The 18,768-nt window shown below is 38.4% G+C and overlaps 2 protein-coding genes across 2 annotated transcripts; one reads left to right on the forward strand and one right to left on the reverse strand.

The window, feature by feature from the left end:
• The first annotated feature begins 4,562 nt into the window (after window positions 1–4,562).
• On the forward strand, window positions 4,563–7,490 carry LOC131330950 (uncharacterized TPR repeat-containing protein At1g05150-like). Its single transcript, XM_058364724.1, has one exon. The coding sequence runs from the start codon at window positions 4,954–4,956 to the stop codon at window positions 7,354–7,356; it is 2,403 nt and encodes an 800-aa protein (XP_058220707.1). The 5' UTR covers window positions 4,563–4,953; the 3' UTR covers window positions 7,357–7,490.
• A 3,602-nt stretch (window positions 7,491–11,092) lies between these two features.
• On the reverse strand, window positions 11,093–16,404 carry LOC131330953 (uncharacterized). The gene is made up of 5 exons (XM_058364727.1): window positions 15,830–16,404; window positions 14,315–14,749; window positions 12,780–13,394; window positions 12,377–12,504; window positions 11,093–11,506 (listed from the first exon to the last, which is right to left on the reverse strand). The coding sequence occupies exons 1-5, from the start codon at window positions 16,253–16,255 to the stop codon at window positions 11,503–11,505; spliced, it is 1,608 nt and encodes a 535-aa protein (XP_058220710.1). The 5' UTR covers window positions 16,256–16,404; the 3' UTR covers window positions 11,093–11,502.
• Window positions 16,405–18,768: the final 2,364 nt, after the last annotated feature.

The raw sequence follows: 18,768 nt of genomic DNA on the forward strand, positions 1-18,768 counted from the left end.
TCTGGAAGTCGCATGATAATACCACACGATACTCTGGGAGTTTCCCGATAATAATTGGCCACAGAAGAGACACAACTTTGCGGTATTTTGGGATAACTACTTTTGGCCTTTTGCTTTTATAGATAGAGAATATAAACCTCGTTTGGACTAAAATTTTGGATGTTTGTATGCTAGATTTTAGTTCTTGGATTATCCATATACCCATTTTAAATGTGATTTATTAAGTCATAACTATAAGGATAAATTATCGGTCAGCGGCGTTGACCGGAAAGATTGACCAGTTTGATGGTCCAAACATTTCAAATTCAAAAACCCCCCAATAATTGATGGCGAGTTCGAAAACAATTCCTAAAACATAAATACAGTAGTAACCGACCAGATCATCTCGCGGTCGCTGACGTTTTAATCACGTCGCACAGAGAAGTGGATCAACAACCACCGCAACTGGTATGCCGTCCTCCAGCTCGATCGGCGCTCCGTCTCGAGCTTCTCTCTCTGTGTTGGGCAGAAATAATTCCACTGCAGTGTAAACAAATGCCGGATATACATATTCGGGTTCTCGCTATATCCAGCTCCTATCTCCTGCCAGCAAACGGGCCATAAATCTGGTCTGAACTATTTTGTCCCATAAATAGATGACATGCACCTACGACATCGTAGTAATTTTCGTTTTCATATGTATTATTGTCTCAATATGATTTTATTTTCCACCAAACACAAAAACGACTTGCACTGAATGCATTAAATAAATTTACACGTAAAATAGAGGATAATTCAATTATGGAGAAAGAGCAAATCAACGATTTAATAGTGCACGTCAATATCATGTGAAAGATGATAACCGCGTAATGCTTTAGCGATAGTACAAATCTCTTGTGTTCATGGTTCAAGTCATTTATTTAAAAAGAGCAACTCGTTTAATTATGTGATAGGCCAGTGGTAGACGTTTACTTACAAATCAATCCTCCCATGAAATTAACTTGCAAATGATAGCCATGCTTGAAAACAATTGAGTTTATATTATTAGCATATAGAATCCAATATATACCTTAAAACTGTCATAAATTGATACCAATGATTAGGAGAATGATGAAAAAGAAAAAGAAAGGTCAAGGTGAAGTCACTAGTGATGAATACCATCTAATTAATTATTCAATATGATTGAACTATAAACTCGACACATTAATATGGTGTTTAGGAACCAAGAAGATGACTAGTTGCGTAAAACCGACTTAACCCATATTCATCAGTTAATTAGGTGGGAGACAAAATTCATGCTCATTCATTTTAATAGAAGAATATTATGTAAATTAACCCAAAAAAAAAAAAATTACTCACATGTCTTATTTTTCAGATTATGAACACGTGTCGCTTGAGAAAAGTTTATTAGAATGAAAAAATGGTCGTTTTTGCGTCCAACTCTTTTACAATCACGCACAATTACAAAAACACTTTGGACACGTACATATTCACACGATGTAAAAGGGTCCACCCCACGCACAACATATAAGTGTGCACGGTTGATGGTGGAAGAGTTTTTGTTGTGCATACAATAGGACTTATTGTGCTTCAACCACAGCAGACCTCCCAATCCTAGAACGAGCAAAGGGCCTATCATGGTTGGGGTACAATAGACCTTTTGTGGAGCACAAATAGGCCTCGTTCGAACCCCAAAAAGGTGTTCCATACTGTTAATTTGGTACTCCTCAAAAAAAAAAAAATTACTGTTGATTTGGTATATGTCTGGTCGAGTTGGTCGCGTAAATAAAAACCACATCCTTAGAAATATGTGTGAATCACAATTTTTCTTGAAGTTTTGTCTCAATATCCTAATAGCCGTTATTTTTTAGCTGGATGAATTTAATCGTATTTACTTACTTCAATTAAAAGTATATCTCTAGATAATATTCGCATAAAACCACGTAATATCTTTCTTTTCCTAAAACATAACTTAGAATAAGCTCTTCATTGTCTAAATGAACCAGACACATACCACTTGGAAAGCAATTTAGTAACTAAACCATTTTTTGAATATGAAATTATCTTGTCTATGGAGGACGGATTGAGAGGCGGAGAGCCTGAGCGGTCGCCCCACATATGTTTCAAATTTTTCTTGGAATAGTACTAGTAGTTTTTTAATCAAAATTTTCGAAATTATAAAAGTCTATCCGCCCATCATCGTTTTGAATAATCTAACACCCACCTTACGAAGAGTTAAGGCTCCGTTTGTTTGGGCGTAAAATGTTTTCCGGTAAAATGTTTTACCTATTTTCCGGTGTTTGGTTGTGTAAAAAATGAGGAAAACATTTTACATGTGAAACATTTTTCATTAATTGGATGAAAATAACTTACCCTTAAATCTTCCGTAAGTTATTTTCCGAAATAAACCCGCTGCCTTCTATTGCAATTATTGCTGCTCAGTTTCCTCGATCATCAGTCGTGACTCACGTTCAATTCCAATATTCTCAAATATTTCTACCGTTTAAGGCCCCTCCCCTCTCTCTCTACACTATTTTGTTGATTTTTGAAAATATTTTCAAGTACCAACCAAACACCTGAAAATAAAAGTTAGAAGTTTGTTTTCTGAAAAAATATTTTACATGGAAAATATTTTACATTGTAAAGCATTTTACATCGAAACAAACGGAGCCTAAAGAAAAAATAATGTTTACCATAAGACGTTTATTTTCTTATAATACTACAATTTTTTTTTCCTTTTTAAATGCATAAGAATACACAAGGTTGTATGCAGTTATAACTATTAGATGACGATATCTTGGTAATTGAATAGTTTAATTAAAAATATCTATGATACTTTTTTCTTGGTACGTAGTGTTTTGAGAATTTGTGATGAAAAAATTTAATATCGTCTTTCATTCGTTGTCAAAAAAATTCAATATTCGCATACCCAACCTTGAAATCCTGTGTTCGTTCCTATTGAGTATAGTTACCATTTCTTTATTTTCTTGTTGTTTCTTCATTAGTTTCTGATCTCCGGTGGATCTTTCAGGAGATTTCGAACCTACCTGAAATTCTGACCATCTGGTAGAGAAAAACTCGGATGGATCTTGTACGATTCCATCTCTATTTGTTTCATTAATTTGAAGAAACGAAGGATTCTTTTTCTTCTTTTTTTCAATCGATAATGGTATTTTTATTACTGCAAAGATGAAACATCAGAAGTAGCTTCTTTATGAACCCAGCTCTGAAAATTCCGTTGTCAAATTAACAGGGAGTCTAAAGATATGACATATTTGGTTATAGTATTAGCCACCCTATTACCATTACGAGGAACAAATTGAAAAGAACAAGACGGAAAACAACAAACAAATGATAAAGTATTCCTAACAATAACTTCCTTGTATGCTTTAATCTGACTATTGCCTTGCAACATACTCCTATTGACCACCACTTGTGCATCACTCTCCGCCGCATAGAATCTTCCAGTCAAGAAAATAGAGCAGTCCAAAGCCATCCGAAATCCCTCTGGCTTCCACAATCTCCGCTGATGATCTGTTTGGAATTGGCACAGTCAAACTTCTTTTTCATTGTTGAATCTCTTTGATTGATCAACATGTCAACGTATTACATTCTGAATCCTCGTTAGGAAACCAAATGATGTAGACAAAAGCTAAACGCCTGCTATGGATTTCAGATAAAACTTGAATAGAAACAATCATTCTATGACCACAAATATTTATACGTACTTTACACATACACTCACATCTTTTGATGGGACCCACACACTGGAGGTTTTTATTTTGTTCAACTCATCAAATTGTTCGCTTGAGCAAAAACTCCCATTGATCAGACATATGCAGATACATAATCGGATCACATTTCTATTCCAACTTTCCCTCCAATTATTATTTAGATTGATCCTAAAACGAATCCTATTTATTTGTACAACATCGAGTAATTATCCACTGGTCTTGGGGCATTGCTAAGGTCCAAGTGGTGCCTCAATTCTCCTCAACACCATACATTTTCGGTATGGTCCATATACTTAATGATGAGCGCTACGTAATATTGTAATTTTGAGAGATATCGGAGTATCAAGTGACGGTGCTGCAGGCCTAGTCTTAGGATGGCTAATCTTATAGTAATAAGAAACTCAACAAAACCAACTTAGAAACATGAAGAATCATGTAATATTAATTTAGTACATCCTATTAATTTTAAGAGATGTTGGAGTATCAGGTGACGGTGCTGCAGGCCTAGTCTTAGGATGGCTAGTCTTATAGTAATTGAAAACTCAACAAAACCAACTTAGAAAACATGAAGAATCATGTAATTTTAGTAATTTACATCCTATTCAGAAGCCCATTCAATCCATCAATTCCATCCAGCTGGTGATTCATATACGTACATTTTTATCTTCCAAAAGCACTTGGACCATCCAATGACCAAACACATGAAAAATCATCCACCCAAAAGTCCTAAATAAAAATACTACAAAAATTCAAAAATCACAAAAAAAAAGTGTTCCACTATGATGAGTGGCTTTAGCCCCACCACCCCATATCATCATTTGATCACAACCAGAATAACAAAACCATTATATAAAAAACAATAAAGAAAAAGAGAAAAACAAAAGGCATAGAAAAAGAAAGATGAACAGAGAGAAAGAGATCACTCCTTTCTCCTTTTGTCTCAACAGATCCAATGAGTCCTAGTACTTAACATCTAGGGTTTCAAATCCAAATTCAAAACAACCTCTCAAAGATCCAATTTTTACCATTTGGGTTGTCAATTTGGTGCTTCAATTTTGTTCATCACCGTTCTGGTTTTCTGAAAACTCTAAAAAGAAAACCCCACATTCAAACCCCTCAAAGATCCAATTTTTATCATTTGGGTTGTCAATTTGGTCCTTCAATTTCGCCAATTACCCACTGTTCTGGTTTTCTGAAACCCTAAAATAAGAAAACCAGGACCTTCAAAATCAACAAAAAAATGACGACAAGAGGCAGCAGATCAGAAAAAGTAAAGCGAATCTTCCAACAATTCGATTCCAACAGAGATGGCGGCCTCAACCGTGAAGAAATGGCCGCCTTGGTCGTTGCCGTTAACCCTAGGGTTAAATTCAGCGACGAGCAAATCAACGCGATTCTGGACGAGGTTTTCAAGACCTACGGCGAATTCATCGACGGCGAGAAGGGGCTGACATACGACGGCCTCCTCCGGACCTACGACGACGGCGCCGGCGACGTCGACCGCGACTTTGATGCCCTAGGGCTTGAATTGAAGCCTGATAGTGGAGGTGATGACGTGGCGTCTTCGTCCTCCATAGCCGACGAGCGGGCGGTGGCGGAGCCGGCGAAGAAGCAGCGGACGGCGGCGTGGGCGGCGTCGCCGAACCACGGGATCGTGTTCGATGACACGTGGAAGGTGGTGGATGATTTGGAAATTTTGATCAAACGGTTGAAAGCAAAGCAAGTAAAGGATGGGAAAATGAAGGGTGGGGATAATAGTAATAATGATGTTTATTCGGATCCTGGGTGGTCTAGGGAATTAGGGCCAAGTTCTGAGATTTCAGATAAAAGGATAGTTTGGGAAGAATCAGGGCATGATTATGCTGTTTTTGTGAAAGACTTGGGTGTTTTGAGAACAAGGGCAGATGGGGCAAGATCAAGAGAAGAGGCATTTGATGGGCATATGGCAATTGGTAGGGTTTTGTATGAGCATCAGTTGTATAAGGAAGCTTTGGTGAGTTTTAAAAGAGCTTGTGAGCTTCAACCAACTGATGTGAGGCCACATTTTAGGGCTGGGAATTGTTCGTATGTTCTTGGGAGGCATGGTGAGGCTAAAGAGGAGTTTGTTTTGGCTTTGGAAGCGGCCGAAGCCGGGGGAAACCAATGGTCTTATTTGCTTCCACAGATACATGTCAACTTGGGAATCTCACTTGAAGGTGAAGGTATGGTTATCAGTTCTTGTGAGCATTATAGAGAGGCTGCTATTCTTTGTCCAACTCATTTTAGAGCTTTGAAACTGTTGGGTAGTGCTTTGTTCGGAGTAGGCGAGTATAAAGCGGCTGTGAAAGCCTTAGAAGAGGCTATTTACCTGAAAAACGATTATGCCGATGCCCATTGCGACTTGGCTTCGGCTTTGCACGCTATGGGTGATGATGAGAATGCAATTAAGGAGTTTCAAAAGGCTATTGATTTGAAACCTGGTCACGTGGATGCTTTGTATAATTTGGGCGGGCTTTATATGGATATGGGTAGGTATCAGAGAGCTTCAGAGATGTATACTAGGGTTTTGACTGTTTGGCCGAACCATTGGCGTGCGCAGCTCAATAAGGCTGTGTCGCTTTTGGGTGCTGGGGAAAATGAGGAAGCTAAGAAGGCTTTGAAGGAAGCGTTGAAAATGACGAATAGGGTTGAGTTGCATGATGCTATATCGCACTTAAAACAGTTACAGAAAAAGAGGTTGAAAGGGAATGGAGGGGCTAATGGGGAGGAGGCGTTTATCATTGTAGAACCATCAAAATTTAAGACGGCTACTGAGAAGACGACATTGAGGCAGGAGTTGGCAATTGCTCTTGATGTTAGGGCATTTCAGAGGATAACTAGGTTGAGTCGGTGCGATGTTGAACTTTTGAAGAAGGAGATGACTGAAAACAATGCACCTGTGTCCTATTCTGGTATGGGTGTTCCTGAGAAATCTATTCGCAAGGCTTCATTGGAGGTAATTCTCCGCCGGTTGCTCAATTTCTTGAAGCCAGAAACTTTTGTTGGAGCTGTTAAAGCTATAAACCAGAAAATCCTTTCTGTATTGGATGAATCAGAGTCGGGTAGAGTGGATTTGGGCATGTTTTTCGCGGTTCTTGCCCCAATTTTTGGTGGCACTGCTGAGAGAAGAAAACGGGTTGCATTTGATGCTTTGTTATGGCGACCTGTGAACGAAGATTCCACTCAGATTCAGAAAGTCGATGCTCAACTGTACATCAAATTGTTAAGGGCCATCTACATTCCCTCACTTGGTATGAGTGAGATACTGGAAATCCATGGGGAAACAGATTCAGCTATGATGTCCTTTACGGAATTCATTGCTATGTTTGACGATCCTGATTGGGGCTTCGGTGTCATGTCTGGTTTAGTAAAGCTTGAATCGGTGGATAGGAATCGCCACGGTAATCATGTTTGCTCAGTTTGCCGTTACCCTGTCATTGGGTCAAGGTTCAAGGAGATGAAATCTCATTTCAGTTTGTGCAGTCAATGCTATAGTGAAGGAAAGGTCCCTCCTACCTTCAAGCTAGAAGAGTACAAGTTCAAAGAGTATGCAAGTGAGGCAGAGGCAATGAAGGATAAGTGCATGTGGTTCGGTTTGCATTCGAAGAGCTCCTCCCCTAGCTAGGTATGTTTGATTTGTTCTGTTCCTGTAATATTCCCCTACGCCGATTTAGTTGTCCAGTGTGCAATATATAGCTCATAAATGTGTTCAGTGGGCTATTGTGCCCTTGTATAATAAAATCGAAGTTGCCGTTCTAATGTCATTGTTTCTAACTGCAAGTGTAGAGATCTCTTGTCAGCTGTCATTGTTCTTGTTTTTCCAAAGAGTAAAAGAGTTGTGTGGTGGCTTTAGTTCACATCCTTTGAGTTATGTTCATCCCTGGAGATATATTGTGGAGCTAAAATTTCTTGTGTGTGCTACTGGAAGTTCAGGAGCTTATTGGATTCTCATCGGTCATTTGTTCGGTAGGGATTATGTGCATATGTAGTTGATCAATTGTACATTTGGGAAGTTATGTACATATTGTGAAGCTTGAAACGTCTGTTGTGTTGCTGGTGGAAGCACAGGAGTCCATTGGATTCCTCAGTCATTTGATTCGAGAAGAATATGCATAGAATCCATAGATCTCATGTCTTTTGAAAGCTTCTTTGATGAAGAAGACTACGTTTTCTTTTTCCAAAGTTTTAGGCCTAACTCATCCAAATGAAGGCCCAGTCTTGTGTTAAAGCCTATACTGAGGATGATGACATATTCTTTTTAGCGCTTAGGGGAAACTTCATATACACCCAGAATGCACTTTCATCTGGGTTGATTTTTTAAGATTGTAGGTCTTTGGATCCTTATTGTTTCATTGTTGTTAGAGTATGGGTGGGTTAGTTTTTAAATGGATTGATGACCGACGATTGGCTATTAAAAAAAAAATTCTTGTTATGGAGCTCAGTGTGCCTCTTCCCATATTAACTGTTAAAAAAAAATTCTTGTTATGGAGCTCAGTGTGCCTCTTCCCATATTAACTGGACCTTGACCGAGACAAAAAGGCATTAAGGCAAGCTTGGTCGATAAGGTTAGAGGCTACTTCATCTATTGGCAAATTGCTTTTAGCCCTTCAGGTTGGATACCTCTGGAATATCCAACATTTTGTCAGCCAGGTTTCAGGTGGACTACAGGGTCCAATCTCTGCTCAAGTTAATTTCTCAACTTTTCGTCCATATCTATATACTATCTCAACTGTTTGCCTATCTCTATATACTATCGAGCTGCACCCGTCGAGAATTTTCGATTTGTCTCCGAATCCCTTTCATGCCTGGATTGGGTAAAATAGTCTTTGGGTTTTCGCCAGTTATTAACCAAGAACAAACTTTTGAATCTTTGATGACTGGCTTATAATGGAGAAATGAGACGTAAAGGTGAGTGCAAATGACTGGCCAAGAAGTGCACGAGTGGGGGAATTTTTTTAATCGCCATCTGGTTTATTTACTAGTAGTATATAACTTTCAAAAGAGGACACTCTAGAAATATTTAATTTTCAGGTGGCATTTTCATTGTTAGAATAAATAGATATAATAAATACAATCGTGATCTTGATATTGTAATTTGATTGTAATTAGGATAATTTTCTTTTATAGTTAATTAGTATGATTTCATTTCATAATTATGCTCCCTCTCCTAAATAAATAGAGGGCTCATCATAAGGTTTTATAGTATATCGAATTCAATAAAATACTATTTCTTCTCTCATGTTTCACATTCATAATCATAGATGCATAAATAGAAAGATGATCTATCCGCCGTAATGATACTATGATAGCAATTGTATAACAAGTATATATATAATAGTAGTGTACTGATTTTGATTGCTGTTAATGAGTGGCATTGTTGTGAGGTGGGACCAGCAAATTACTAATCGAATAAAGATGAGATTTAGTACTAGTTTTAAGGGCATAATGACTTCTTGATGCCTTCGAAAAGAGAATTAATTTGTTACTAGTATTATTCATCATTGGCTGGCTGTTGGTCACCAATCACCATGATTAACATTATTCACCAGCAACTTTTTAGCACATGTAAGATATCATGTAATCAATCTACTAACCGATTAATATTCCGAATCATTAAAAAAAAATATTGTAATGAATTGCTTGTCATCCTTCAAATCGACGTAAAGTCAACTCGGGCACAATCCAAACTCATCTGTTTGGGGACATCTTTTTTTTTTTTTTAACGGCTAAAAAAAAAAAATCATTAATATTGAAATTGTTACAAGATTAAAAGGAGTGAAAATTGGTCGTCCGTCCAATCTAAGACCTAAACCTACTATTGGCAGGAAATCAATCGAGGATACCCAATTGAGATGAAACCCACCAAAATATGCCGAAGCCCAAACACCTTTAAAGAGTCTAATAATACTCTAAAATGTCCAAATCAAACAAATCTGCTCAACAAATGGGTCGAGCCAAGCCCAAAAACCCCACTTCCTGATAAAATTGGAACGAAACACCACCCAAACTCGAGTAGATTGATTGTATTTTATTTACAGAGTTTCAAAATGCACACATTTATTCGTCGACTCAACTTTTAAGCCTGGCTCAAAAAATTGACGAATTTTAGAATGTGTTAAAAGTTTATCGTATGTAATGCAATCTGTTAAAATTGTGTTCATTGTTAAAGTGACAAGAAGTTGCAAACAAATTATCCACTTCGCAACGACATCGTTGAGCTGTCTTCTTGTTGAAATACATGCAAGAATCATGAGGAGTCATCCACCGGGTATGAACAAGAAAGCAATTTGATCAAAGCTCTATTTTCTTACTAAATCTACTAGCACAATCTTTGCGTCAATAAGCTCAAATTTTCCATAAATTAGTCATAAGTTGCAGATATCTTCCCACAGGAATTCCAAATAAAGCATAGAGCAGCTTGAGTGGCTTTTAAGGACACAAAAGGAACAATTTAAACATGCCACCCAAAACTGAAAGGCAGGTTATACACACGGTATGCATGATAATGGTGATGATAACCACAGCAATGTCGATGAAAGCTGCAGCATCGTCATCACAACCGACCTTGTCACCATTACCATCACCGGCTTCCCTTCACCTCCACCCCGTTAAACAGCAGGCGGATAATTACCATGTTCAACCTACAATCGAGGAAGATGACAATAATCTCCTCAATTCGCTCGCAGAGCAGCACAGAGAGGAGGGGATGATCGAAGAAGAGGATTATGGAATCTGGAATCCCACGCCGTATTTTGGTGGAGACAACTCTGCGCCAATTCCTCATGGGAAAGTTTCCTAATGTACTGTGTTCCCAACTCGATTTGACTATGGTGTTGCATTTTCAGCTCAGTCCGGACGTGATGATCTAGGTCAATTTTTCCTTTTGTTTACCCACAGCATTCACAAACAATTGCAGTGGTTTTCGTTGTCGTATTCATTCACAATGCAGACTACAGGTGCTCAAACAATATCTGAGGTATATGTTTTACTATGATAAATGCCACCCAGAATTTTATGAATTCCTTTCCTTCTCTGCCCTCCTGTTGCCATAGCCTTGTGGCTGCTACCCTGGGTTTTGACTCTCCAGCTAATCCATGGCGAAACATGATACTCAAAACAAATAGTGCAAGGAAAGCCCAATCATTCTTCCAATATAACTAAATGAATGTTTCTCTAGTACGATGATCATAATACAAACAGGATGCCAGAGTCAAAACTGTTCTTTTATCTCATTAAAGCCATCAAGTAGATTGCACACAAAAGTTATGAAACTAATTTCAGTTCTACTCGCAAAATGTTTCGAAAGGAAACAAGGCAAACAAGACCATAGTCCCTCGGAATGGTGGAGAATAAGGAAGATATAGGAGGTGGTGAGCTATTATTCAGTGCTCATTAAATAAAGTCCTCATAATATTTGGATAAACCAGAGTTCAAGTACAGAAAAACTTGGCCTTTGAAAGCACGGAAAAACACTACTGAAAAAAACCTGATGTCATGCACAGCAGAGCAATACACACTCGAGCAGAATGCACGCCTGCAGCATGGTTATATTGTATGCTTTAGTTTCATGCTTCCAGTAACTCATCTGGCACTTGCTACCAGTAGCCCTAAGTATCACCATAACCAGTACTTCAAAATTAAATGCAGATAACCCAAAGATGTATCCATGCACAGTATGCTGCTCTGGTGTCATGGCAATCCAGTAAGTGCAAAACTATAGTTCCTTTGTAAGAAATGTCCAGATGGCAGATTGTACTGTCTTCAAGTCAAATTACCTATTTTGGGGAGAGGAAAAAAAATGGAAACAGAGTAACAATTAGGAAACCTCTCACTACCGAAGCAGCATATCAGAAAAAATGGGGGAACGAAAAAAAACATGGTTTAAGAATACATTATTCGGTTATAGGCCCTCTTAGGGTATCTTTCCAATAAAGTAACCATCCCATTACTTTTGGAAGGATTGGATTGGGAACAGGGGTTGTAAAGTTAAAAAGCTTGCCCATTCAGATGGATTCAAGGAAGCAGCAGCTATAGTATGTAAACAATCTTTTGGCCCTAGGGGGAATCTTCCTCAGTCACGGATTGAATAAACGTCGTTTTCTTGATAGTGCAATCACAAGGCAGTTGATCTTTGCAAGGGGCCAGGAGCTTTGATTCACAATCTCAAAGTGCATATCTGTATGTAATTATTCCTGGCAGTTGGTAATTTTGATTAATCAGCATTCAAGGATGCAACATTTAAGTCTTAACCAACAATTCAATGATTGGTTGTGATATATAAAAATCATTCAAGATACCAAAATGTGTCTATTACGATGTGTTGGAAAGGAGAAAAGCAGAACAACTCAAACCAGGAATACATTACATGTTAAAGATGTATGTAGACTATTTTTTTTTTTTTTTGATAACCGAGGAACAGCCCTACAGCCGAGCCACAATTAGACCCGACTGAGCAACCCAAATCTCGGGGGGAACTAGCACGGCCACACCAGTCACGGCCCCCCACTTACTAGCAGTACAAAATTAAAATAATAAAACTTAGAACATAAATAAAATCAACCGAGCATAAACCCTTTAAGTGATTCCACATGGATAATAGAGTACTAAAAATTCTGGACATGATCTCCAACAGTCAGCATACTCACATAAGATGAATGCCAGATGGACCAGTAAAGGCAGCAACTCTCTGAGCACGTTGCGCCTCACCCCTGTATAGTTCCTTCACTTCTTTTTTCACACGACGCGCTTCACGCCTTTCTTCCTTTACAGCACCCTACATACAAAGTGGTTCAACATCAATGTAAACCATGATACAAGCAAATCAAGAAAATGAGAAAAACGAAGTACAAATCTAAACTTATCTAAGCACCACACAATAAAAGCCAAGAAAAAAGAAAATTCAGTGAGGATGATTCTCATCTGAAATCCTTTTTCAGCCACAGGCCAAAATGATGATCTTGTCTGTTTTCAGGGTTTGTGTGTGTGAGAGAGAGAGTATTGCAAATTCATTAGTTGTCATGTGCAAACTAAGCTAAAACAAGCAAATACCTTCCGCTCTTTCTTTTCCTCCTTTGACTCCTGACCATGTTGCTTCCTCTTCTGCTCATCTTTTCTTAAGGTAGTCGCATCTTTCACCTTTTCAATAGCAGATTTCCTACCGTGAGGTAAGTAGTCCACAGGAAGCTTCTCTTTCCCTTTAAGAGATATGATAGGGCTGGGGGCACTCAAGGCTCCCGAGACCTTTTCAGCTAACTTCTTCTTTCTCCTTCCTTCAGGAGCTCCAATCTTCCCAGGGTGGTTATCAAGATTTGAATAAGTCGAAACAATAGTCTCACAATCCAACACTTCAGACTCGTCACTACTTTCCTCCACAATGACCACCTCTTCACCTACATCATCATTTTCGTATTTTTCAGCATATTCTATGCATCGGGAAATAACCTCAGCCGCAGTCTCCATTGACTCCACATTTTCGGGTCCCTCTTTGTTATGCAAGAGGTCTGCAGGAACTTTGTATTGGCCATCGAGCTCCAAGTCTTCCTTCACACGGTGCTTGAGGGCATGATTCAGCTTTTCTGCAAGGGGTTCTTGAATTTCCTCCTCTTCAGCTTCGAAATAATCATACTCATCTTCGCTCTCTGTACCATATTCTTGACGCTGAAGCTGCAATGACCAATTAAAGGTAAATGACTAAGAAGTTCAATAGAAGGGAGGCAAAGCACAATAATTGGTCTTGGCTGGCTGAAAACAACCAATTAAAGGTAAATGACTTAGAAGTTCAATACAAGAGAGGCAAAACACAATAAACAGAGACAAAGACACACACACACACACCCACAGATTATGCAAGTAGGAGAAAGGAAAAATCAGGACTTTTTGCTGGAGCACACTTAGGTCCACATTTATCAGCCAAGTTTTGGTACATTGCTTGCACGGTTTAAATGCTAATTTAAGGACACACAAAAAAACTCCTAATTCAATTTAACAATCAAATTAGCATTTGAATTACTTGAAGATTACTCGACGAGATCATTTGAAAATAAATTACAGCAATAAATGATTGCAAATATACTTCAGGATCAGTTTATTCCAAGTTAGGCAAATTCTGTCAGCTGATATTTTATCATTCACATTTGTGCTTGAGCTGAACATGCAGCCCTTATTTCCTGTTAATCTTAAACCAATTCTTCCATACCATGACTGCTGGCAGAAACAGGCTAGATGGGAAAATGCACCATAAAAGGACTTCTAGATGCAAAAGACTGCTTTTGCATACTTTGTGACATTAACTTGGATTTCCATTTCCAATGTTAAAGAAAGGTCATCCAAAATTCTATCTTCTTTTTTACTGGCAATCCTGAATTCTCGCTTAATCGAAAATAGAGTTGGTGTGAGTCCGATATATAATTATCTCAGCTACTAGGACGAGCCTTCTTTGTATTCTACGAAATAAATTGGATTTTGCAAGGTGCTTGTTTCATCCAAACCCGATAATAAACATTTGATGCAAAAGGGACAAATGTAGAAATACAGAGGTGGATTCCGATGGAATCTTGATGAAAAACTACTAAACTTGTTCTCACCATCTCAAACTGGTCATCTATAAGGCGGCGACTTCTCGGCTTCTCACCAGTGCAGTATGCCCCGGCAACCGCTTGGTGATTGCTTACTTCACCGGCACCAACAAAGTTGAATATATTACCTTGGGAATGAGAACCACTAGACTCAGCAATTTCTCTTCTACTCCCCCCCGATTTTTCAGCTAAACACAACTTTTCATCGAACTCCACATCCTCGACTTCATCAGGAAGGTTAGCTTTGACCACAAAATCCTCTTCAAAATCTTCATCATCAGAACCAAAGCGAGACAGGTCACTATCATCAAGCAATGCAACTACTTCAGGATCAACTGCTTTCTGAATCCTAACACCTACAGTCTTCGATGCCACACTGTAAATTGACTTCTCATTAGAATCCTCGTTCACTTTCGGAATTTCTACTCTGGAAGCGTCATATGCCTGTCAGCACCACAAAAAGTTGTAAAATAGCAGAAGCTATGCTCATTTAAAAAATTGGAAAGTCTGCCGAGTTTGATTGTAGTTCCAAGAATCAATTTTTGTATCATACTATCCAGAAAGCCGTTTTTGAAATCAGAACTCATGTTTTTCACACCTCACTCAATTTTCTCTCAGAAAGTTTGGAAAAATTGAAACAGGGTTATCCAAAAATGCGTAACCAACCAAGTTCTGTATTTCTCATAAAGTTAATTCCACGAACAGAACTGCAACAGAGAACTCTCCCTGCTCGTGCAAGGAAAATAACAGAGAAGTAACCTAAGTCACATAACGGGGGCGTGTGAGCAGGAACGTGACCGCAAAAACGTCTTTCGAAATTATTTCGACCTACTAAAATTCAAAGAGCGGGAATTGAGAGCAGTAGCGTAGTGCGAGGATGTAAATTAGGACAAGAGGATTACGACCTAGGTTGAAACCTAAACAACATAATCCTTCAATAGGACCCGCTCCCACACTCAATCCCTGCTCTCTGCTCACACTCTAAATTAGTAGTTTGGGACATTCTTGAAACACGATTTCCCCCGCGGATAAACGAATTGATCGAGCGGAACAGTTAATCGTTCAAGCTAGGTTTTGAAAACTTACCAAGTTTGAAAACACGTTCAAACCAAGCTTGTTTATTGACAATCCAATCTCAAACGAGCTTCAATCGACTCGATCTCAAGTAACTATAATCTTTTATACAACAGAAGCCGAGCGAGACGGGTATTAGTTTGCATGAGCTTGGTTTGAAAGCTTAACCAGCTCCAAAAAGAGGCTAAAACTTGTTTTGTTTATGTAACAAATCCATGTTGCACGCGAATTAATGTGACCAGGTCGAAACACAGCCCTATCCGCAAGCGCATCAATGTGACTAGGTCGAAACACAGCCGTACATAGCATATTGTATGAAACAATGTTGCAGCTTTCATTAACAACGAAGAACAAAATCCAGAAACAATGGAAATCAGAAATTTCTTTTATTTTCCAGCAATTGCACGGTAACCAAGCAGAAGAGCAAAGAACTGGACAAAAAGCACAAACCTTGACATCGACAGGAACCGGATCGAGCTTGGCCTTCTCGTTATGATAGTACGTCGAACCACCACCAGTGTTCTTAATCTCCCTCAAATGATCCAAATAGTTATAACCGTCGTCCGGAAACCCTAGCTCTAATATCTCCTTCCTCGCATGATCCGGTAACGCCGTCGGCTCCGTCTCAAAATAACCGCCGCCGTCGTCGTCATAATCGTCTTCTGCGTCGGCGAACACCGAGTTGGGATCCTCGCCGGGAACGGCACCGTTTTGGTCGTCGCAGAACGTGTCGGGAGCTGAGTAAGGGTTATTGTCGACTCTGACGAAAACTCGGTCGCCGGTGGGCCCGTCGGAGTAGTTTGGATCAGAATAGTCTCTGGCGAAGAGTTGGAAAGTCGCCGACTTTTTCTTCTCGATGAATTTCTTCTTTCCCATTTTTTGGGTTGAGGGGGGAGAGAGAGGATTGGAGGCAGTGTGACGATTTTGGAGATGATGAAGGAGGGCTAAAACCCTAAATTGTAGACGGGAGGTAGTAGAACGTGACACTGCCCCTTGGGTTTTGCGGGTGAAAAAGTGTTTACTTAAGCGTGTGGTTTTGGGTGTGGTGTTAGGCCTCATTTGATAGTAAGAGCATCTAGCCTTCACTCATATTTTTTAAAAAATTTGAGTCAAATTTTTGGTAAAAATTTATTTTTGATAGATACATCTTCAACCATCAAATCTAAATTTTACATATCTTTCTTTTTCTCTCTCTCTAATTAGCCGTTGTATAAATGGGTCAAGGTAAAAGTTGTCTCAGATTTGGGAAAAAAATGGGTAAAACCCAAAATGGGAAAGAGTTTGGGTCAAAGATTGGAGAGAGATTTTTATAATTTTTGCCTTATTTTTAAATTTGAGTCTTAAAATGGGTCAAGGCTGGAGATGCTCTAACAGATTCAAATAACAGATTTTGAGGGTTGGGATGGGAGTACTCTGTTTGGTAACAAATAAAAGGTCTGGACTATTAGTCCATTGTGATGTTCAAGCCAGCCAATACGGGTATTAATATCCTTTGGGACTTAGTATTTATAATCCAATCACAATCCTTTCTTATTATCAATATCTTCTTATTACTAATTTCTTCTATCAATTCAATCTCATCATCTAATCTAATTTCATCTCAAACAAACATGATATTAATAATTTTATTATCTAATCTCACCTCAATCAAATAAACATACTCATTATCAATTCCTTTCTCATTACCAATCTCAATCATAATCTAATCTCCTTACGAATCTTATCCATCTATCACTGTTATGTTATCAAATGGGTTAAGACTTAATTGGATAAACAAAGTTGAGACCAAGTGTTGGCCAAGTGGTTGTGGCACTCCCTTATCAGATAGAATGCTTGGGTTTGAATCTTATCGCTGCAAACAATACGGAATATGGAGTGTACATACGTCATACATTGTCATGTGGGGCTCACTACGGAACCAACACGAATAATACAATCTGTTGATAATTTTTAAGACATTCTTTAAAGTGATCCTGCAAAAAATCAGTTCAATCAAATGTAGGTAGACAATTTTGCTTTCGGCACTTACCACCAAACTGACCTTCACAATGATCTACTAGGTAGAATTGAGGGCCCCACTTCCTCTTTGTTTTTTTTACTGAACATAGTCAATGACTTAACTCGTAAAATTAAAAACAAGTACTTAAAAAATAAAAATTTTAGCAAAACAGTGTCATAACAAATTAGGGTAATGCCTAGTCCCATATATACGTGGGTACTTTATGCATATGGTAGAGTCGACGTATCATAAAATAGAGAGATACTTATTCACAGAGCAGTCATGAATAAGTTGTTCACGGAGGTAGCAAATCTCATTTGTATGTTTGACAATCAACGGTCCAAACTTTTTCTTGAAAAAATTATTTTCAAATGCGAACCGTCCAAAACACTTGCATATTTTTGAAAGTTTTGACATAGAATTAGGTCATTATACGGTATTACCTCGTAGGTTGGTCCTCACCTCACTTAACGCGGCTTTTCACCCTCTGTGATGGACACTCATCGTGACTTGAAGAATTCAGGAGCTAGCTTAAGTTCTTAATCAAAAGTTGTAAAATTGAATCAAGTATCTACACATCTTCAATTAAGTCAAGTTTTTACGAGCCCACTTGTAAAAAATATTTTAAAATTTATCAACGAATCGGATTGTTTGTGCGGAACCCATAGTGAGCACCACACAACAATGTACACATGGCACTAAATAGTGTGTGGACCAATCGAAACACATTGTGGTTACGCCTGAGATACAGAGAATCGATGAGTTTAATTACAATGTTATTTTAGTATTATACGGTATCGTTTAGATTGGAAACGATCACGTTTGGTCACGAAATGACAGATATTAAGAGGATTATTAAGCATAACCGTTGATTAACTCCTTAAACCATCGAACGGTGTCATTAGAGACTCGTTTTATAAGGAGAATCAGTTATGTTTACTTATAATCATCTAGGTAACCCATTTCGAAGCACGAACCCATATTGTACAGGAATACGGAGCCCATTATCAACATGTTTAGCCACAATCTACAGCAGCAAACGTGGGAAATAGAAGAGTTTTCTGAGGAGATCAAGTCAATAGCAGTTTAAAGGCAGTTACAACCGTTCTTGGAGGGAATTATTGCGTTTCAAATCAAATTTGAATGAAGACTCAAGACATTTAAGGAAACGTGAAGAAAGAAGAATTATAGACATACCCTTTATCTATAAATAGAAAAAGAAAAAAAAGAAAATGAAGAAGAGCCGCCGACGCCCCCCCCCCAAATCATCATCTAACATCCCATACAAAAATAGTTTTTCAGAGATTTAAAATAGTTTAGGACTTAGTTCGAAGTAGTTCATGTAGTTGTAGCTTAATATTTTACAAGTTTTAAGACTTAATTGAATGTA

The sequence above is a fragment of the Rhododendron vialii genome, chromosome 6a, assembly GCF_030253575.1.
Source record: "Rhododendron vialii isolate Sample 1 chromosome 6a, ASM3025357v1".
Lineage (NCBI taxonomy): Eukaryota > Viridiplantae > Streptophyta > Magnoliopsida > Ericales > Ericaceae > Rhododendron > Rhododendron vialii.